This window comes from Myodes glareolus, chromosome 18 (assembly GCF_982192425.1).
Source record: "Myodes glareolus chromosome 18, mMyoGla1.1, whole genome shotgun sequence".
In the NCBI taxonomy this organism is placed as follows: domain Eukaryota; kingdom Metazoa; phylum Chordata; class Mammalia; order Rodentia; family Cricetidae; genus Myodes; species Myodes glareolus.
The window spans coordinates 44,018,997-44,042,267 of NC_142043.1; the positions used below are offsets into that span (position 1 = coordinate 44,018,997).

At 40.4% G+C, this 23,271-nt stretch overlaps 1 protein-coding gene across 1 annotated transcript; it reads left to right on the forward strand.

Moving 5' to 3' along the window:
* Window positions 1-8,992: 8,992 nt before the first annotated feature.
* LOC146890785 (putative sperm motility kinase W) lies at window positions 8,993-10,506 on the forward strand. Its single transcript, XM_085680054.2, is given in 2 exon segments — window positions 8,993-10,451; window positions 10,454-10,506. Coding segments are annotated over 2 exon segments (1,512 nt in total).
* The last annotated feature ends 12,765 nt before the right edge of the window (window positions 10,507-23,271 follow it).

Here is a 23,271-nt window from a genome sequence, read left to right on the forward strand (position 1 = left end):
TTGCCTGCCACACGAAAAGTTTCTCCTGCCTCTGCCTCCTGAGTGCTGGGATTAAAGGTGTGTGCCACCACCACCTGACTAGAATTGATTCTTAACTGAGACTTGATTACAGTCATGATAAAATAACCAGGCCTCCTTTGTGGTGTAGAAGGTGAGAAAAATAAAAAAAAAATTAAAAGCACTGCTGGGTTTGAGAAGAGAATAGTGATTGGTTTCTTGTGGTGAAAATACAAAGAGGCATTATAAATAATGTCACAAACTCGTCCATAAGGGTACAGCCTGAAGCTGAGCCTATTCTTTCTATATTGGATTCACTGGTAGATGTTTTGGAAACCTGATTTTTGTCAAAGAAACTAGAACCTCATACTGGAAAGTAGACAGAAACATCAACAAATGGTACTGGTCAAACTGTATGGCTGAATGTAGAAAAATCCAAATAGACTCATATTGATTAACCTGCATAAAACCTAAACCCCAATAGATCAAGGATCTCATCATAAAAACCAGATACACAGATCCTGATGGAAGAGATCATAAAGAATAGTCTTGGAAATAGTGTAGGAAAACTTACTGAACAGAACACCATTAGCACACATATTAAGATCAACAGTTAATAAACTGGAACTTGTGACATTGAAAAGTGTCTGCACATCAACAGACACCACCATTGAGACAAAGAGGCAGCCTACAGATCACGACAAGATTTTCAATAACTACATATCCAATAGAGCAATAATATTCACAATAAATAAAAATTGAATAACTGAATATAAAAAAGCAGTAACCCACCTAAAATGGGGCAAAACATAAACAGAGAATTTTTGAAGAAGAACCTGCAATGAATGTGAAATAAACAAATTTTCTGAAGCCCTGCATGACTGGTAGAAGCCTCAAGCAGGCTGACCCACTCAGGTGCCATCAGGGATTAGATCTGGTTTTTCAGTCCACACACCCCGACAACTACTCCATCTACAAGTTTCTGGAGCACGTGGAGGAGCTGGTCCTGTAGAAGCAGTTGTCATCCATAAAGAGGGGACTTTGGTCCACCAGGAAGCTTCTAACTTGGAGGTGATGTGGTTGCATTCATCACTGCTTGATTTCTTGGGAGACTCACATAGTGGGTTTGGGTTATGGGTGGGGGTAGGACAGTGGTGCTGTCTGCAGAACAAGCATAAAGGTAGAGCCTGGTAAATCTTAGAGAGGAAGACATCAAGAGAAGAGTGGTAGCTGGTAGCCTGGAATTCACAGGGAAAGTTTCATGGCCCCGACCCAAAGCTGTCAACAATAGAATCACCCTCTCTGGGAAACAGCAGGTTATCTGGGATTATCCCCAGTGATGATGTGGTATTTTTTGTCCACATGAAATCAGAAACTGCCAAATGGTGGTGATTCACACATTCAGTCTCAACATTCTTAAGACAGAGTCATTAGAACAGATTGTAAGTTTAATGATACCCTGGTTTACAATTTGAGTTCCAGGTCAATCAGAGCTGTTACACACAAAAACCTTCTCTCAAACGTCAAAAAGTCAAAAAACCAAAGAGCCATCAAGCCAAAAAGAAAAAAGAGTGAGTGAGAGAGAGCAAGAGAGAGAGAGAGAGAGGGAGAGAGAGAGAGAGAGAGAAGAAACAGAAGCAGAAGCAGAAGCAGAAGCAGAAGCCTGGTAAATCTTAGAGAGGAAGACATCATGGGAAGAGTGGTAGCTGGTAGCCTGGAGTTCACAGGGAAAGTTTCATGGCCTCGACCCAAAGCTGTCAACAATAGGATGACCCTTCTTCTTGGAAACAGCAGGTTGTCTGAGATTATCCCCAGTGATGATGTGTTATTTATTGTCCATATGAAAGCAGAAACTGTCAGATGGTGATGATTCACGTGTTTAATCTCAACATTCTTCAGACAGAGTCATTAGAATGGATTGTGAGTTCAAGGCTACTCTGGTTAACAATTCAAGTTCCAGGTCAACCAGAGTTGTTACACACATAAATGTTCTCTCAAAAGTCAAAAATTCCAAAAGCCAAAGAGTCATAAAGCCAAAAGTTAGAGAGAAAGAGAGAGAGAGAGAGAGAGAGAGAGAGAGAGAGAGAGAATAAGAAGAAAGAGACGGAGGAGGAGAAGGAGGAGGAAGAAGTGGGAAAGAGAAGAGAAGAGAAGCGAAGATAAGAGAATCGAAGAGAAGAGAAAAGATAATTACTAATTGCATTGTAAAACTGACTGGACAGAAGAATATGTTTTGTGACACAATACAGTTTTTTAATGTGTTTAAGGCCTGAGTGGGGAGATGAAAATCTTCATATTAAATCAGAAAGCAGAAGGAGCTTGATGAAGGTTAGGCTCCTCAATCTCAATACTCTCAGTAACCCCGCTGAGGGAATACTGCTATTATGATGGCTATTTTTGGTTGTCACCTTGACTACATTTGGAATTAACTACAATCCAAAAATGGAGGGCACACCCATAATAGATCATTTTGGATTAGTTTGTTCTGAATCTCGATGAGGGAAAGACACTATTTCGATGATTGAAAATTGAGGTATAACACATGCCTTTTATCCAGTTTTTGATGCCAGAAGACACACCATTCATTTTGGCCATGCCTTTTATGGAAGACTGTGTAAATTCATTAAAGGAGACTTTTGCTCATTTCCCCTTTTCCCTTGCCTTTTTAGCAAGTCCATTCCTACACTGGAATGAGAGCCAACTTCATTTGGATTCCAGAAGATACTGAAGACCAGCCAGAATCTACAGCTTTGTCGACTGAGCAACTCCTGGATTATGCAACTTTCAATACATGGCTAGCCATTGTTGGATTAGCTGGACAGCAGCCTATAAATCCTTCCAATAAATTCCAAGAAGGAAGGAAATTGATTGGATCATCATATAATGTATTCTGATGTTATAGAGAATTCTGTGTAATTAGTCACCAAAGTTCTACCACATGAATTTACCCAAACAGGTCAAAACTGGTTCTCTAATGCCCAATACGATAGGGCCCTGTCTCACAAAATCAACCACAGTGGTTTTCTAAGCACTATCTCAGGATTTTGAGCAGTAGTGACAATTAGCTAGTGCTGCATGGAAAGCTTTGGAAGTCATAGGGGTGAAACTTTATAGGAAGTACGTCACTGCTGGATAGAGAATTTCTAAGGCAATGTCACCAACCACAAAACAAACCAGTTCTATAAGGAGCAAGACATTTCCAGCCTCATGGCTTTCTATGTCTGTTGACAATCTGAGTGCAAAAGATTTTCCCTTCCTAGAACTGATTTTTTTTATTGTTTGCTTGCTTGCTTGTTTGTGTTTTGAGACAGGGTTTCTCTGTATCTTTGGAGTCTGCCCAGGAATTAGTTCATGTAGACTAGAGTTGCTTGGACTCACAAAGTTGGTCCTGCCTCTGCCTCCTGAGTCCTGGGATTAAAGGCGTGTGCCGCCACCACCTGACTCAACTTGATTATTAACTAAGGCTTGATCACAGTCATGATAAGATAACCAGGGCTCCTTTGTGGTGTAGAAGGTGAGAAAAAAAGAAAAAAACCAATAAAACCACTGCTTGGTTTGATAAGAGAAGATTGATTGGTTTCTTGTGGTTAAAATACAAAAAGGCATTATAAATAATGTCAGATACTAGTCCATAAGAGGCACATCAACATTGACCACCATTCAGAAAAAAAGGCTGCCTACAGATCAGGACAACATTTTCAATAACTACATATCCAATAGAGGGATAATAGTCTCAATACAGAGAACTCAATAAACAGATATGAAAACAAACAGAAACCCACATAAAAAGGAATAAAACCAAAACCAGAGAATATTCAAAGAGGAAACTGAAATGAATGTGAAACAAAGAAATTTTCTGAAGCCCTGCATGACTGGTGGAGACCCAAGCAGTCTGATCCACTCTGCTACCATCAAGGCTTAGATTGTTGGACCCTAGAGTCCAAACAATGAGGAGGATTTGCCTAGAGAGACCATCTCTCACACCACAGCTGATGTAAAATCATGAGGATTTTATTAATTCTGTCATTACAGGGTCCCTCAGCATTCGGGAAGCAGAGAGACCTCAAAAAGCTGGTACAGGCTACTTCGAAAGGAGAAGGCCACAGATCCAAGGAGGGTTGTTCTTTGACTATTATGTTTAGGTTATTTGAATGGGCTATTACCAATATTTGCCTGGAGAGCAGTTGCCAGATCAGATGAGGTAAGAGGTCATTTTGACCCTATTTCCCAGGGACTTAATCAAAACATACATGTATGGGTAATTGTTCAGGAACTGAGTCAACATCTTAAAGGTTATCTTGCCCCAATTTCTGTAGAACATATGTGCATGTATAGCTGTTAGGTCCTTGGTTCCCAGGGGAGGAGGGAAAGCACTATGGCACAGAGGCTGAGAGGGTTCAGAATTTGTCAGAAATGGCTTCAGAATTGTCTTAAAGTATTACAAGATCCAATGCTTTCAGTCTACGCACACCAACAACTACTCCACAAGCTGCTAGAGCACATGGAGAAGCTGGTTCTGCAGGAGCAGATGTCATCATTAAATAGGACAGTTCTTTGATGTACCCAGAGCTTGTAACTTGGAGGTGCTGTGATTGCAGTAAGTACTGCCAGCTCTCCTGGGAGATTCAGCTGTTGGGGTTTGGGGGAGGAGGTGAGGGTGGGACAGTGGTGCTGTCTTCACCTACAAGCCTAAAGGTTGAGCCTGGCAAATCTTAGAGAGGAAGACCTTAAGGAAAGAGAGGTTGCTAGCAGCCTGGAATTCACAAGAAAACTTTCATGGTCCTCACACCAAAGCCCTGTCAAAAATAGGATCACACTTTCTGTGTAATATCTGAGATGAACCCCAGGGCTGATCAGGTATTTATCATCCATAAGAAACCAGAAACTGTCAAATGGTGGTGATTCACACCTTTAATCCTAACATCCTTCAGGCACAATCATTCAGGTCTGACTGTGAGTTCAAGGCTAACCTGCTTTATACATTGAGTTCCTGGACAACCAGAGCCGTTACACACATAAACCCTATTTCAAAAGATAAAAAGACAAAAAAAGCCCTAGAGCCTAAAACCCAAAGAGCCAAAAATAAAAGTAATGGAAGAAAGTAATGAAAAGAAAAGATAAAGCCCAATGCCTAATTGCACTGTAAACCTGACTGGGCAGAAGAATATGCTGTGTGATACACTGCAGTTTTCTAAAGGGTTGAGTGGTCAGATGAACCACTAACACTTTCAAATTAAATCAGAAAGCACAGACAGCAAATGATGAAAGCTAGGCTCCTTAATCTCAAGTTCAATTAAATGGAATGGAATTCTGTCATTGTGAGAGTTATTTTTGGTTGCCAACATGACTACATCTGGAATCCAAAAATGGAGGGCTCACCTGTAAGAGATCATTTTTGATTGATTTATTTTGAATCTCAATGAGGGAACGACACTTTTTTGAAGAGTGGATTTGGTGGGAAGACACACACCTTTAATCCGGTTCATGATGCCAGAAGACACACCCTTAATTTCAGCCACGCCTTCTGCTGGAAGAGTATATAAGGACACAAGAGGAGGCTTTTGCTCATCTCTCTGTTGCCCTTGCCTTGTTAGCAAGTCCATTCCTTCATTGGAATAAGAGCCAATTTCTTTGGGATTCCAGCAGATACTCAAGACCAGACAAGTGATAGAGCATTGTGAACTGAGAAACTCCTGGAATTTTGAAGTTTCCATTCTTAGACAGCTTTTGCTGGATTAACTGGACAGCAGCCTGTAAGTCATTCTAATTAATTCCAAGGGGGAGAGAGATTGATTGTACCATTGCATCAGCTGCTCTATTGTTCAGAGAACTCTGACTAATAAGGCACCAAGACTCTACCACATGAAATTAAACAAATGGGTCCAAAACTGATGCTCAAATGCCCTAAACTGTAGAGACCTGTCTCATTAAAACTATGACAGTGGTTTCCTTAGCACGATCTCAGGATTTTGAGAACTTAGTGAAAATTAGCTAGTGCTGCTTGGAAAGCTTTGGAAGTCATAGGGGTGAGATTTATAGGAAGTGAGTTACTAGTGGATAGAGATTTTTAATGCAATGTCACCAGCCACATAACAACCCAGTTCTATAATAACAAGATATTTACAGTCCCATGGTTTTCTATGTCTGTTGAAAATCTGAGGACTGAAAAACCCTTCCTTCCTAGAACTGATTCTTTTGATTGTTTCTTTGCTTGCTTGTTACAGAGACAGGATTTCTCTGTAGCTTGGTTTCCTCTCTAGGAATTAGTTCATGTAGTCTAGAGTTGCCTGGACTCACAAAGTTCCTCCTGCCTCTGCCTCCTGAGTGTTGGGATTAAGTCGTGTGCCACCACCTGATTTGATTTCATTCTTAACTGAGACTTGATCACAGTCATGATAAAAAAAAAACAGTGCTCTGTTATTGTGTAGAAGCAGAGAAAAAAAAGAAAAAAAAACAGTAAAACAACTGCTGGTTTTGACAAAACATGATTGAATGATTGATTGTGGTAAAATTATAAAGAGGCACTCTAAATAATGTCAGATACGGGTCCACAAAGGTCACATCCTGAAGCTGTGTCTTTTCTTTGTACATTGGAGCCACCGTTAAATGCTTACATAGGAATTGGAATGTAACAGTGTTCCTGATGAATTTGAAGGTCTCTAGTCTATGGGACATCAACATATAGATGTTCATTCCCAGTTGGTTGGTTTAGCCATCTGTATTTTTTTGGTGTTTCATATTTATATTTATAATTTGGGGTTTGTTTCTAGGGTTCATTTGTCAATCTATTGTCCCTTTCTTAACTAATTATTATCTAATTCTCTATTTTGAAAATTAAATCCTGTCTTTACCTTTTGATTATTTTGTCTAATACTTAAAAAATATTAAAGAATAAACCACACATAACTAATTTAATTATAACTTTCCATGCATTACTGTACTGTGCTTTGACCATATTTCCTGAACTATTTCCTTCCCATTTATCTTTGTGACTGATCCTATGACTTTTACAACAGCTCAGTCCACCTCCTTCATCATGATCCAAACAACACAAAATATTTCTAATTTCTGTATGTGGACCTGCTCTCTTTCATGCAAAATTATATCTAGTTGTACCTCCATTTCTTATAAAACAATGGTTCACTAGTCACTGTGCTTAGTGTCGTACCATCCGCACAGTCTCCTTATATACTATGCTAATGTTTGATATGTTTAATTTGAATTCTCCCCTGGGTTCACAGTGAGGCCATTTTGATTGTGAATGAATAGGTCTTTAGTGGGATGCTGAGATGGATGTGATGTACCAAGGACTCTCATTATTAATTTTCTCAAGAAGTCAATGAGGTTAAGGAGTTTATGCTTTACTTACTGTGCTCATTTGATTGTGGGCACAGGGTAATCCTGCCATATGCATCACTGTAGACACATTCCTATGCATCCTCTTTCCTAAAGTATTTTCTCTCACTATGGTGTTTGTCATAGTTAGGATTTCTACTGCTTTAGCACAACACCATGACCAACATGAATGATGGGGAAGAAAGAGTTTATTCATATTGCACTTCTAAGACTGCTGTTCATCTCTGACGAACCGTAGGACAAGAACTCAACAAAACAGGATCTTTGAGGGAGGAGATTATGAGGAAGCCATAGAAGGGTGCTCTTGCTAACTTGTTCAGTCTGCTTTAGTATAGAACCCAGGACAACCAGTCCAAGAAAAATACCATTTAAATGTACTGGATCCTCCCACATTAATCACTAATTGAGAAAATGCCTAACAGCTGTACCTAATAGAGGGATTTCATCATCTGTGTTCCCTTCCTCTCTGATGACTCTAGCTTATGTAGATTGTTTATTCTTATGTTCTGAGAGATTTGGGGAATTTCAGATGCCTGGAATATGTCTGTCCTGGAGTCATTTTTCTCAATAGCCATATTTGCTATGTATGTCTCTGTAGGGAGCCACCTGGAGGCACAGGTGGTCCTGCAGTTTGGAGGTATACAAGTCCATACCTGGCTTAGTCACGTGGGGCTGAGAATCCTTGCCTGCACATGTGCAGACCAGCAAATGGTATTAACCAATCAGGACAGCATTCAAGCCTCTCCACCATTTAAAAGCAGCTGCCTCTGGGCTCTGCTTCCTCTCTGGCTTCCTCTCTCTAGGTTCTCTAGGTTCTCTCTGGCTTCCTCTCTCTAGGTTCTCTAGGTTCTCTCTGGCTTCCTCTCTCTAGGTTCTCTAGGTTCTCTCTGGCTTCCTCTCTCTAGGTTCTCTAGGTTCTCTCTGGCTTCCTCTCTCTAGGCTCTCTCATCGCTCTCTCTGGCTTCCTGCTCTCTCTCTTCCTCTCTCCCTTGCTCTCCCTCTCTCTGTCTTTTCACTCTCTTCCCTTCCCCCAATTTTCCTCAACCGAGTGGCTCCGAATAAAGACGTGATAAGGGAAGGAATCTCGATTTTCGTGGCCGTTCATTCCTGCTGGTCAGGAAGCACGCCGCATGTCTCATGTGTTTAAGTATTTTTTCTTTTATCCTATTTCAATGTTCACACAAGTCTAGGAATTCCTTTCATTTCAAATATCCTAGGTTTTAATATTTGAAGTATCAGAAGAGATTCTCTGATTTTTAATTTTGCTAGAAAATTATCTTTTTTTACCTATAATTTAATTTGTATCTCTTATCACATGATAAGAATGGCCAAAGATTTTCATTTTGGTTCATTGTTGAAAATAACCAATTCATTATTTCTCTGATGTAAGTATTTGTATTTGCATGGACACATCAGTGATTCCCTCTTTGATCTTACTGTGATTCCTTTTGTACTGCTTTGAGGTTGGGTTCTTCTAGTATGTCTATGTCCTTGAAGTGCATCATTCGGTTTCTTGGGGATAGCTAAGATTTGATGACCATGAATTCATAGTGCTAGACCTGTGTCTTAATGTTGCTTAAATTTTTGTTTTTAGCATTGCCTGCCAACAAGAAAAGTAAGTGGATAGAGACAACATATCATGGCCAGCCCCTGTGACGAGGACATGCTTGACAACGATTTCAGGATCTTAACACCTCTAGCTGTAGGTTCTTTCGGGGAGGTGAAGCTTGCCTGCCACATTCCCACAAAAACACAGGTTGCTGTCAAGATCCTTAGGAAAAAAAGCAATGATCTGGATGAGATCAACTCAGAAGTAAAGATCCTTCAGTCTTTGGAACATAGTAACATCATTCGCTTTTTTCACGTTATTGACATGTGGTCAAAGACTTATATAGTCATGGAGTATGTAGCAGGAAAAGATTTGCAGATGTTCCTCTGTGAGGTTGGATATCTAAAGGAACAGGATGCTAAACCCATATTCCAACAGGTTGTATCAGCGGTGCACTTTCTCCATCAAAGATGCATTGCGCATCGCGATATTAAATTGGAGAATGTCCTTATTGACAGAGATGGCAACGTCAAGCTTTGTGATTTTGGTATGGCCATTCATCTCACAGAGGGGCAGATGTTGATGCAAGTCTGTGGTTCCTTGCTCTATATGGCTCCAGAAATGTTGGCAAGAAAACCTTATGATGGGCTGGCTGTTGACATGTGGAGCTTGGGAGTCCTCCTATATGTACTGGTCACAGGACAATTTCCATATACAGAAGACACAATACATGGTATGCACAGTCTCATCGTCAACACAATGTATCCCATACCCTTCAACTTGTCCAAACCCTGTTTCACCATCATTGCACAATTACTCATGGTCCCCACCAACAGGAGAATAACAATATGTCAACTTCTGCAAAGCCCATGGCTGGGTCCCATTAAAAAACAAACAGCACCTACAACTAAAGAAATCCTTCCAAGGCTTGTAGAGACTATGTGCACCATGGGTTATAACTTGGAAGAGATTTTGTCATCCCTAAGATACAGGCAACCAAATAAAGTAACAGCAACTTTTAATATTCTAAAATGCAAATTGAGCTGTGAGTACAGTTATCAGAAAACTGAGCATCTGTGTTTAAAGAGTAGGCATGTAGTTGCTCAACACCCTCTATTCTCTTTGAAGAGAAGAGCCAGTGAACCAGCCCTTTCTGGAATTAGAGAAGCTGGGAAGAGACAATCAAAAGAAAAGTGTGTAGAACAAAGACACAAGAGATGTCAAAGTCTTTTTAAGCTCAATAAATATTCCTGCCTGGAGCTGAAACTCTATTCAGAAGACACAGTCCCAAAAGAAGATGTCTTGATGGCTAATGTTATCAAGCATGCTACAGGGGACATTGGAGACAACATGAATTCTGTGGACAGCTTGCCTTTTGATCTCTCCTTATTTGAATCACTCTTGGATGGAAGACCCACATTGTTTCTGAACATTGACTTCCTGACAGAGGAACCGTCCACGGAACCCAATATGCTCAATGACCAGCCTCAGATTAGATCCACAACCTCTACATCCAGACCATTCAAGGGCTGGAAACGGATGAGAAGTGAATTTCCCATGTACTCGGTGCACTGTTGATCTGTGTCATGCCCATTCCAGAGTGAATTCTGAATCCTTCTGTATGATCCAAAGAAAAGAAGTGTTGGTGTAATTGGTGAAGGGCCCAATTGCTTTTGCCACCAAGATGTTCCCTTTCATTGTTTTTTATCTCTGTTAGATTAATAAATATTTTTTTCTAAATGAGAAAAGTACAATCTCATAAGGCACCTGTTATGCATCTCCCCGCTAAAGTCAAAGCCACACACAAACACACAGAGAAATGCATGAACTCACACAACTGGGTTCAGGGCCTGCAAGTTATATAAACTCCAAGCCCTCCACATAGCGTTGGTTCATGACTTACTTAGTGTCATATTGTGTATAGACAAAGTCTCACATATACATATATGTATATATTTCAGGTCTTCCTTGCTATTCCCTGCCATCCCAACAAAGCAACAGTTCCTTTCTCACATTTACACATCAGGGTCTACTATATAGCTCACCTCTATCAATTTGAAGCCCACTTATATAAACCAAATTCATTATTAAACCTTACTATGTAACCCCCTGACTGATTATCATGATCACGATATTCACAAAAGGTAAGTGTCTCTCTCTGTTATAGTTCTCTGCTTTTCATCTCACCCATACATAGGGATGGATAAGTATTATATACCGCACAGAAGTCCCTACACTACATTCAAATAACTACAAACACTTGATAGGGTAGGTCGCAATTCCTACTGTGCATTCCCTTCAAACCATTTCTGGTTCTCTCATACAGAATGGGTTTACATCCTGCTAGGTACAAAATTTCCTATAAGAAAAATACACATAAACTGGTGTTCATGAGCACACAGCATGCTGTTGGAGTTTCTATTGCTGTGGAGTACACATTGACCACTTACAAAGGAATATATTTAGCTAGATCTCTAACTATATCTTTAGAGGTTTAATCATCCTGTCCAGTCATGGTGGCATTTAAGAAGACATGGTGCTGAAGAAGAGCTGAGTGTGGATGAGGATGTAAATTTTCATCTTACAGATAATAGGAAGTGGTGTAGTACACTGCACATGGCTTGAGTCCATATGTCACCTCAACGCTCACCTCCATAGTGACACATGTCCTAAAACAAGGGCACGATTCTCCAACAAGCCACAATTTTTAGTAATTCCACTCCCTGGGAATTTATGGAGACTGGTTCCATTCATACTACTACCTTTCATCCCTGTACCCTATAAATTTGTAGCAATATGATAATGCAAATTTCTTTTTATGCAGCTTCAAATTCGCCCATAGTCTACCACAGTCTCAACAATGTTTTGAACTCAAAGTTGAACGTCTCCTCTGAAGAGGTTCATACAATCTCTTAATCATAATCTGCTATGAAATTAAAAATCAAAAGCCATTTGCAACACTTTCAACCTATAATGGTAGAAGATATGCACTACTGTCAAAAACATAGGGAAGAGAACACAGTGAGAAGACACTAGGCCAAAGCAAAGTTAGACCATAAACACAAGTGCTTACTCCAAACTCTGCATCTTATAAGTCTGATGCCAAAATGCTCTTCAAATATCCAAGTCCTTTCAGCTTCATTGCTTGCTACATACTTTCTTTTTTCATTTTAATCATTTTTATAATATGATCTTTTTCATTTCACATAGCTATCCGAGTTCCTACTCCCTTCCCATTTCCTGCCCCAACAAATCTCAATCCCTCCATCTCCCCGTCTAAGTAATAATATGCACACAAGGGAAAACATATATAGATCCTCCTGGAAATTGAAAGCACACAAGGTTGCCAGGCAAAAGTTGGGAGCATGGGCATAATTGTGTCTTAGGGGAAGAGGAGAGGGAAAGAGAGTAGGAAGAATTGGAGGGTTGGGAGAGCTTGGGTGAGTGGGATGGTTGAGATGGAGGAAGGATGGATATGGGAGCAGGGAAGAAAATATCTTAATTAAGGGAGTCAATTCGTGGTTGGCAAGAGGCTTGGCTATAGAGGGCTTCCAAGGTTTCCAAGGGGATATCTGTAGCTGGGACCCTGGGCAGTGGAGGAGAGGGTGCCTGAACTGGCATTGTCCCGTAGTCACACTGATGACTATCCTGAATATCATCACAGAACCTTCAGGCAACAGATGGAGATGGAGACAGAGACCAAATCGGAGCACTGGACTGAGCTCCCAAGGTCCAGTTGAAGAGCAAAAAGAGGGAGAATATGAGCGAGAAAGTCAGGAATACGAGGGGTTAGTCCACCCACTGAGACAGTGTGCCTGATCTAATGGGAGCTCAGCAAAGCCAGCTGGACTGGGACTGAACGAGCATGGGATCAAACTGGACCCTCTGAATGTCGCTGACAATGGGGCAGACTGAGAAGCCAATGATAATGGCACTGGGATTTGTCTCTACTTCATGTACTGGCATTTTGAGATCCTAGTCTATTTGGATGCACACCTTTCTAAGAGTGGATGGAGCGAGGAGGACCTTGGACATCCCACAAAATGGGATGGTACCCTGTCCTCTCTTAGGACTGGAGGGGGAGAGAGGTAGTGAGAGAAGGGGAGAGTGAGTGAAATAAAAGTAGGGGAGAAAGTGGATATTTTGAAATTTATTATTTATAAAGCAATAAAAAAGTTACCACAATTAAAGGAATGGAAAATGAGAGAGAGAGAATGACCATAAGGATCAAAACTATGATAGTGATACCCACACAGAATAGCTGATCTGAGATAGTGAGAGCTCACTGACTCTGGACTGACAGCAAGTGAACCTGCAAAAACACCAAATTAGAACCCCTGAATGTGATGGAGAGTCATGAGGATTGAGCCACTGATTACGGAACCAGAATTTATCCCTAGTGCTTTAACTTTTAACATACTATTTTCACTTTGGCTGGTGCTACACCAGAGAAGCAGCTACCCTTGGCAGGTGACCAACTGTTCTGGCATCCACAAAATCTTGGTGTACTCTAGGCAATACAGGCTCCAAGTTCCCACCTTCACATAATTTCACTATAGGCTTCCATTGAGGGTCACTCTTGACAAATGCCTGGCCTCATCTGCTTGCCATAGGTGGAAGTAGAGATACTAAAATGCCATTGTTCTACTTTTGACTCTAATGCCAGAACCATGTAGCTAAGGCTGACAGGTTCTGTTACTAGCTGGATCATGGTCCCTGGTATAATTACACCTTCACCAATTTTCGAATTCTCTTTGTATCCTACACTAACTTTGCTTGACTCCTCAGAAATTTGCTGTGAAAACTGTGCTTGCCCAAATCTCAGAGATCCACCAGCCTATACTTTACTATGGTTGGGATTAAAGGCAAGTACCAGAATACCTGTCTCTAAGCTTTGCTTTAATTCTTTTTCACTAGTTTTTAACTTAATTATGTTGATCTTGTTCTGAAGTCACCACTCCCTTTATTTCATTTCCTAATGTGTTTTTCTCCTTAAACACAGGATTTAATTCATTCCTCATCCTGGTCCTCATTTTTGACTTGAATTTTCTACATCTTTCATTTTTTAAATGCTCAGTTTGCCGCTTTTCATCATAAATACTACTTAAATTCACTACAAACAACAGCTTAACAGAGACCATACGAGTGGTTTTCTTTTTCTTTCTTTTCTTTTTAAGATTTCCTCTGCCATAAGGATCAATTTCAAGCTCCACAATTTAGACTTAAGCAGACTCTTCAGAAAAGGGCAAAACCCAGATGCATTCTTCCTGAAAATATCACAAGAATCTCCAGGGCACATACTAATGTTATTCTCCTCTGAAACCTCTCAGTGAAGTCACACACAGTTTAAATCCCACTCAGCACCTCTGTTTTCTTTTTTCCTAATTGTATGCCCTAACTAGGAGCACTTAAACCTTTGAACTGCTTTTCTAATAATCCACAGTAGCAAACTCCATATTCCTTCATCAGAAACATGATCTCACCTGTCACAGCAAGACTCCAGTTCTTGGCGTCAACTTCCATATCAGTTATGGTTCTGTTGCTGTAAAGAAATATCATGATAATTGCAACTCTAATAAAGGAAATCATTTGATTTGGTGGCTTACACTCTCAGATGCTTAGTCCTTTGTTATGATGTCGCAACATTGTCGTGTGTAGACAGACATTCTACATACATGTTAATTCTCTGTAATAGGAAGTGAAGTGAAACACTAATCATAGTTTTTGCATATATCAGAGGTCAAGGCCTACTTTCACAGTGGCACACTTCCTTCAACAAGGCCACACCTACTCCACCAAAGCCACATCTGTAAATGCCTTTTCTATTAGTGTATAGGAGGCAAAAACGTCAAAATACCCCGAATGATATCCTGACAAACAGACCGGGTCTTGGAAGGTAGGGAACTTCATAGACACACACACACAACACACACACACACACACACACACACACACACACACTGACTCATATTTGGAGACATTTTTAGTTCTCTGGCATGTTGGTACAAATATCCATGAACATGAAAGCAATGTCACCAGCCACAAAACAACCAAGCTCTGTAATAACAAGATACTTTGAGCTCCGTGGCTCTCTATGTCATTGAAAATCTGAGTGCTGCAAAACCCTTCCTTTCTAGAACTGATTCTTTTGATTGTTTCTATGCTTGCTTGTTTGCGTTTTGAGACAGGATTTCTCCTTAGCTTTGGACCCTGTCCCGGAGTTAGTTCTTGGAGAATAGAGTTGCCTGGCACTAACAAAGTTCCTCCTGCCTCTGCCACCTGAGTGCTGGGATGAAAGGCATGTGCCACCACCACCTGACTAGAATTGATTCTTAACTGAGGCTTGATGACAGTCATGATACAATAACCAGGACTCCTTTGTGGTGTAGAAGGTGAGAAAAAAGAGAAAACCAATAATACCTGATAGAAGAGAACATAAAGAATAGTCTTGAACTCATTGGTGCAGGAAAACTTAATTAATAGAACACCATTAGCACACATACTAAGATCAACAGTTAATAAACTGGAACTTGTGACATTGAAAAGTGTCTGCACATCAACAGACACCACCATTGAGAGAAAGAGGCAAGATCAAGACAAGATTTTCAATAACTACATATACAATAGAGGGATAATATTCACAATAAAACTGAATAACTATATATAAAAAACCAGTAACCCACTTAAAAATGGGACAAAACATAAACAGAGAATTTTTAAAGAGGAAACTGAAATGAATGTGAAATAAAGAAATGTTCTGAAGCCCTGCATGACTGGTGGAAGACACAAACAGGCTGACCCACACTGGTGTCATCAGGGCTTAGATACAGTGCTTTCAGTTCAAACACCCCAACAACTACTTGACAAGCTACCTGAGTACTTGAAAAAGCTGGTTCTGTAGAAGTAGATGTCATCCCTAAATATGCTAGGTCTTTGATGTACCTCGAGCTTGGAACTTGGAGGTGCTGTGATTGCAGTCAGCACTGCCTGCCTTCCCGGGAGTCTGACCTGGTGAGGTTTGGGCTGGGGGTGAGGGTGGGACTGTCATGCTGTCTCTACCTACAAGCCGGAAGGTAGATCCTGGCAAACCTTAGAGAGGAAGACCTCAAGGAAAGAGAATTGGTTGCCAGCCTGGAATTCACAAGGAAACTTTCCAGGTCCTCACTCTAAAGCCCTTTCAAAAATAGGATCACACTTTCTCTGTGATATCTGAATGAACCCCAGTGCTGATCTGGTATTTCATCCATAAGAAATCAGAAATTGATAGACTCCCAGGTCACTCTGCACTGCTGGCTCCACCCTGCTAGCTCCCCCGCCAGCCATCCCAGCTTCCATCCAGAGGGCCATCGGAGGGGTGAGTTTGCTTCAGGCCTGCGGCAGGGGCCTGGCGAGGATGAGCTCGGACTTTCCCGACACCATAGACTCCCAGGTCAGCCTGCACTGCTGGCACCACCCTTCTAGTGCCCCCGCCAGCCATCCAAGCATCCATCCAGAGGGCCATCGGAGGGGTGAGTTTGCTTCGGGCCCACGGCAGGGGCCCGGCGAGGAGGAGCTCGGACTTTCCCCCACCCCATAGACTCCCAGGTCACCCTGCAGTGCTGGTTCCATTATGCTAAGCTCTCCCGCCTGCCATCCCAGCTTCCATCCAGGTACAAATTCCTATATTTCTCCCTTCCCACTGGGGCCATAAAATTTCCCTAGCTCAGCTGCCTTGCACGCTGGGCCTGCTCTGTAGGCGCATCACGGAAAGAGGGAGTGCCTGTGCTTCAATAGCATGCCTGAGGAAAGTTAGGCATTCTATCAGTGAATTCCCTGCCCAACAAGGGAACCTGACCCGATACCAGAAGTTCCAATAGAGAGCATTTGAACGGAGAGATGGGCAGACGCCAAGGCAAGACCTCCTCCAACAATCTGAAAAACAACATGAAAACACCAGATCCCAACAACCCTACAACAGAAGGACTTGAACACTCTAACCCAGAAGAAGTGGAAAAAGTGCCATTATGAAAGCAATAGAGTCCCTTAAACAGGATATGAATAAGTCCCTTAAAGAATTGGATGAGAAGTATAACAAAAAGTTTGAAGAAATGAGTATAGAAATGGATAAGAAATATAACAAAAAGTTTGAAGAAATAAGTAAATCCGTGAATGATACCCTGAGAAAACAAGAAAAAACAATCAAACAAGTAAAGGAAACAGTCAAAGAATTGAAAATTGAAATGGAGGCAATGAAGAAAACACAAAACGAGAACCAACTGGATATGGAAAACCTAGGTAAATGAACGGAGACTACAGAATCAAGCATAACCAATAGAATACAAGAAATAGAAGAACGAATCTCAGATTCTGAAGATACCATAGAGAAAATAAATGTTCTGGTCAAAGAAAACAGCAAATCCAACAAATTCTCTACACAAAACATTCAGGAAATCTGGGACACAATAAAAAAACCAAATGTAAGAATAATAGGGATTGAAGAAGGAGAAGAACTGCAGATCAAAGGTCCAGAAAATATATTTAACAAAATTATAGAAGAAAACTTTCCCAATCTAAAGAACGATATTCCTATGAAGGTTCAAGAAGCATACAGAACGCCTAATAGACTGGACCGATAAAAAAAGTCCCCTCGCCATATAATAATCAAAACAAAAAACATTCAGATTAAAGAAAGAATATTAAGAGCTGCAAAGGAAAAAGCTCAAGTGACTTATAAAGGTAAACCTATCAGGCTTGCACCAGACTTCTCTATGGAAACCATGAAAGCCAGAAGATCCTGGATAGAGGTACTGCAGAAACTAAGAGAACATGGATGCAAACACAGACTACTATACCTAGTCAAGCTATCGTTCACTATCAATGGAGAAAACAAAATATTCCAGGATAAAAATAAATTTAAACAATTCGTAGCCACAAATCCAGCCTTACAGAAAGTAATAGAAGGAAAATCGCAACCCAAGTAATCCAACATTGCCATCACTACCTACAATAACACAGACATCTAGCAACCCTTCACAACCACAACTCAAAGAAGAGAAACACAAAAACTCTACTACACACACACACACACACAAAAATAATAAACAGAATCAACAACCACTGGTCATTAATATCACTTAATATTAATGGACTCAACTCACCTATAAAAAGGCACAGACTTAGAGACTGGATACGAAAACAGGATCCAACATTCTGCTGTTTACAAGAAACACACCTCAACCACAAAGATAGACATATACTCAGAGTAAAGGGTTGGGAAAAGGTTTTCCAAGCAAACAGACCTAAGAAACAAGCGGGTGTGGCCATTCTAATATCTAACAAAATCGACTTCAAACTAAAATCAATCAGAAGAGATGGAGATGGACATTTCATACTCATAACAGGAACAATTCATCAGGAGAAAGTCTCAATCTTGAATATCTACACCCCTAATATAAAAGCACCCACTTATGTGAAAGAAAAACTTCTAGAACTCAAGGCAGTCATCAAACCACACACACTAATAGGAGGAGACTTCAACACACCTCTCTCACCAATGGACAGATCAATCAAACAGAAACTCAAGAGATAAATAAGAGAATTGCTAGAGGTAATGAATCAAATGGACTTAACAGATATCTATAGAACATTCTACCCAAAAAGGAAAGAATATACCTTCTTCTCTGCAGCTCATGGAACCTTCTAGAAAATTGACCACATACTCTGTAACAAAGCAAACGTACACAGATAAAAAAAATAATAGTAATCACCTGTGTCTTGTCGGATCACCAAGGAATAAAGTTAGAATTCAATAACAATTCGAATACCAGAAAGCCTACAAATGCGTGGAAGTTGAACATTCAACTACTGAATCATCCTTGGGTCAAGCAAGAAATAAAGGAGGAAATTAAAGTCTTTTTTGAATTTAATGAAAATAAAGACACAACATACTCAAACCTATGGGACACAATGAAAGCAGTTCTAAGAGGAAAGTTCATAGCACTAAGTGCCCAATTAAAGAAAACGGAGAAAGCATATATTGGAAACTTAACAGCACACCTAAAAGCTCTGGAAAAAAAGAAGCAGACTCTCCCAGGAGGAGTAGAAGATTGGAAATAATCAAATTGAGGGCTGAAATCAACAAAATAGAAACACAGAAAACAATCCAAAAAATCAACGAAACAAAAAGTTGGTTCTTGGAGAAAATCAACAAGATTGACAAACCCCTAGCCAAACTAATCAAACGGCAGAGAGAGAACACTCAAATTAATAAGATCAGAAATGAAAAGGGGGACATAACAACAGACACAGTGGAAATTCAGAGAATCATTAGATCTTACTACGAGAGTTTATATGCCACAAAGTTGGAAAATGTACAAGATTTGGATTGGTTTTTAGATAAATACCATTTACCAAAGTTAAATCAAGACCAAGTGAACAATCTAAATAGACCTGTTAGTCGTGAAGAATTAGAAGCTGTTATCAAAAACCTCCCCACCAAAAAAAGCCCAGGACCAGATGGTTTCAATGCAGAATTCTACCAGAACTTCCAGGAAGAGCTAATACCTATACTCCTTAATGTATTTCTCAATATAGAAACAGAAGAATCATTGCCAAACTCTTTTTAGGAAGCTACAGTTACCCTGATAGCAAAACCACACAAAGACACAACCAAGAAAGAGTATTACAGACCAATCCCACTCATGCACATTGAAACTAAAATACTAACTAAAATACTGGCAAACCGAATCCAAGAATACATTAGAAAAATTATCCATTATGATCAAGTGGGCTTCATCCCAGAGATGCAGGGCTGGTTCAACATACGCAAATCTATCAATGTAATCCATCATATAAATAAACTGAAAGAAAAAACCATATGATCATTTCATTGGATGCTGAAAAAGCATTTGACAAAATTCAACACCCCTTTATGATAAAGGTGTTGGAGAGATTGGTTATACGAGGATCATACCTAAATATAATAAAAGCAATATATAGTAAGCCGACAGCTAACATCAAATTGAATGGAGAGAAACTCAAAGCCATTCCACTAAAATCAGGAACACGACAAGGCTGTCCACTCTCTCCATACCTCTTCAATATAGTGCTTGAAGTTCTAGCAATAGCAATAAGACAACATAAGGGGATCAAGGGGATTCGAATTGGAAAGGATGAAGTTAAACTTTCGTTATTTGCAGACAATATGATAGTGTACATAAGCGACCCCAAAAACTCTACCAAAGAACTTCTACAATTGATAAACACCTTTAGTAATGTGGCAGGATACAAGATCAACTCCAAAAAATCGGTTGCCCTCCTATACACAAAGGATAAAGAAGCAGAGAGGGAAATCAGAGAAACATCACCTTTCATGATAGCCACATATAAAATAAAATATCTTGGGGTTACTCTAACCAAGGAAGTGAAAGACCTATTTGACAAGAACTTTAAGTCCTTGAAGAAAGAAATTGAGGAGGACACCAGAAAATGTAAAGACCTCCCCTGCTCTTGGATTGGGAGAATCAACATAGTAAAAATGGCAATTCTACCAAAAGCAATCTATAGATTCAACGCAATTCCCATCAAAATTCCATCAAACTTCTTCACAGACCTTGAGAGAACAATAATCAAGTTTATATGGAAAAACAAAAAACCCAGGATAGCCATAACAATCTTATACAATAAAGGAACTTCTGGAGGCATTACCATCCCTGACTTCAAACTCTATTACAGAGCAACAGTATTGAAAACAGCTTGGTATTGGCATAATAACAGAGAAGTCGACCTATGGAATCGAATAGAAGACCCGGGTATTAAACCACAAACGTAGGAACACCTGATTTTTGACAAGGGAGCTAAAGGTATACAATGGAAGAATGATAGCATCTTTAACGAAAGGTGCTGGCATAACTGGATGTCAACCTGTAGAAGAATGAAAATAGATCCATATCTATCACCATGCACAAAACTCACATCCAAATGGATTAAAGACATCAACATTAATCCGACCACTTTGAACCTGATAGAAGAGAAAGTAGGAAGTAGTCTACAAGATATAGACACAGGAGACCAGTTGTTAAGCAGAACCCCAGGAGCGCAAACAGTAAGAGAAACAATGAATAAATGGGACCTACTGAAACTGAGAAGCTTCTGTAAAGCAAAGGACACTGTCAGTAAGACAAAAAGGCTACCTTCAGACTGGGAGAAGATCTTCACCAACCCCTCATCAGACAAAGGTCTGATCTCCAAAATATACAAAGAACTCAAGAAACTAGACACCAAAACTCTAATTAACCCAATTAAAAAATGGGGTACTGAACTGAACAGAGAATTCACAACAGATTATCTCCGAATGGCCAAAAGGCACTTAAGGTCATGCTCAACCTCCTTAGCGATCAGGGAAATGCAAATCAAAACAACTTTGAGATATCATCTTACACCTGTCAGAATAGCCAAACTCAAAAACACCAATGATAGCCTATGCTGGAGAGGATGTGGAATGAGGGGAACACTCATCCATGTTGGTGGGAATGCAAACTTGTACAGCCACTGTGGAAATCAGTGTGGCGGTTTCTCAGGAAACTGGGAGTCAATCTCCCTCAGGATCCAGCAATTCCACTCTTGGGAATATACCCAAGAAATGCCCTATCATTCTACAAAAGCATTTGTTCAACTATGTTCATAGCAGCACTGTTTGTAATAGCCTGAACCTGGAAACAACCTAGGTGCCCCTCAATAGAAGAATGGTTAATAAAGGTGTGGAACATATACACATTAGAGTTCTACTCAGCGGTAAAAAACAATGACATCTTGAATTTTGCATGCAAATGGATGGAAATAGAAAATGCTTTACTGAGTGAGGTAAGCCAGACCCAAAAAGAGGAATATGGTATGTATTCACTCATATGTGTACTCTAACCATAATTAAAGGTCTTTGAGCCTATTATTCGTGATCCTAGAGATGCTAAATAATAAGGTGAACCTGATGAAGATTATTTAGCTATCTGCCAGGAGATAGGAAATAAACAAGAGTCCTAGGTAAACTTGGGTGCATGGGGGGGGTGGGAGGGTTGTTGGAAGGGGAGAGGGTTAGAGAAAAGGGAGTAGGTGAGGAATGGGGAAAGCTAGGTGGACTGGGATGTGGGGAGGGAGGAAGGATGGATATGAGATCAGGGAAGAATATATTTCAACTAAGGGAGTCATTTTAGTGTTTAGAGGAGATTTGATTATAAATGGGATCACAGGTCCAAGGAGATCCCCAGATTGTTCTCTGGACAGAAGAGAGGGTGCCTGAAACGGCCTAGTCCCATAACCATACTGATGAATATTTTGCTTATCACCATAGAACCTTCATCTGGCGATGGATGGAGATAGAGACAGAGACCCACATTGGAACACTGGACTTAACTCCCTAGGTCCAAACGAGAAGCAGAAGGAAAGAGAACGTTAACAAAGAAGGCAAGATCAGAGAGAACCTTCATCAGACGATGGATGGCGATACAGACGGAGACCCACATTGGAGCACCGGACTGATCCCCCCAAGGTCCAAATGAGGAGCAGAGGAGGAAGAAAATGAAAAAGGAAATAAGGACTGCGAGGGATGCGATCACCCACTGATACAAGGGGACGGATCTAATGAGAGTTTACCAAGGCCGGTTGGACTGGGACTGAACGAGGACGCAATCCAACCAGATTCTCTGAATGTGGCCGGATTCTCTGAATGTTGGTGGCCTGGAGTCTTTCTGAAAAGCCATTGACAATGGCACTGGGACTTGTTTCCTCTGCATATACTGGATTTTGCGAATCCAGTCTGTCTGGACACTCACCTTCCTGGACCTGGAGGGAGGCGGGAGGAACTTAAATTTCCCACTGGGCAGGAAACCCTGACTGCTCTTAGGGATGGAGAGGGAGGAAGAGAGGGAGTGGTGGGAGTGGGAGGGTGTTGGGAGGAGGGGTGTAAATGGAAACTTTTATAATTTAATAAAATTACAAAAAAATAAAATAAAATAAAAGAAATCAAAAACTGTCAAATGGTGGTGTATCACACCTTTAATCCCAACATTCTTCAGGCAGAATCATCCAGATCTGCCTGTGAGTTCAAGGATAACCTAGTTTACAAATCAAGTTCCAGGAAACTACAACCATTACACACATAAACCCTATTTCAAAATATAAAAAGGAAACAAAAGCCATAGAGCCTAAAACTCAAAGAGCCAAACAAAAAAAGAAAGAAAGGATAGAAAGTAATGAAAGGAAAAGATAAAATTCAATGACTAATTGTATTGTAAACCTGACTGGGCAGAAAAATATGGAGTGTGACGCAGTGCATTTTTCTAAAGTCTACAGTGGGCAGAGGAACCAGTAATGTTTTCAAATTAAAGCAGAAAGCA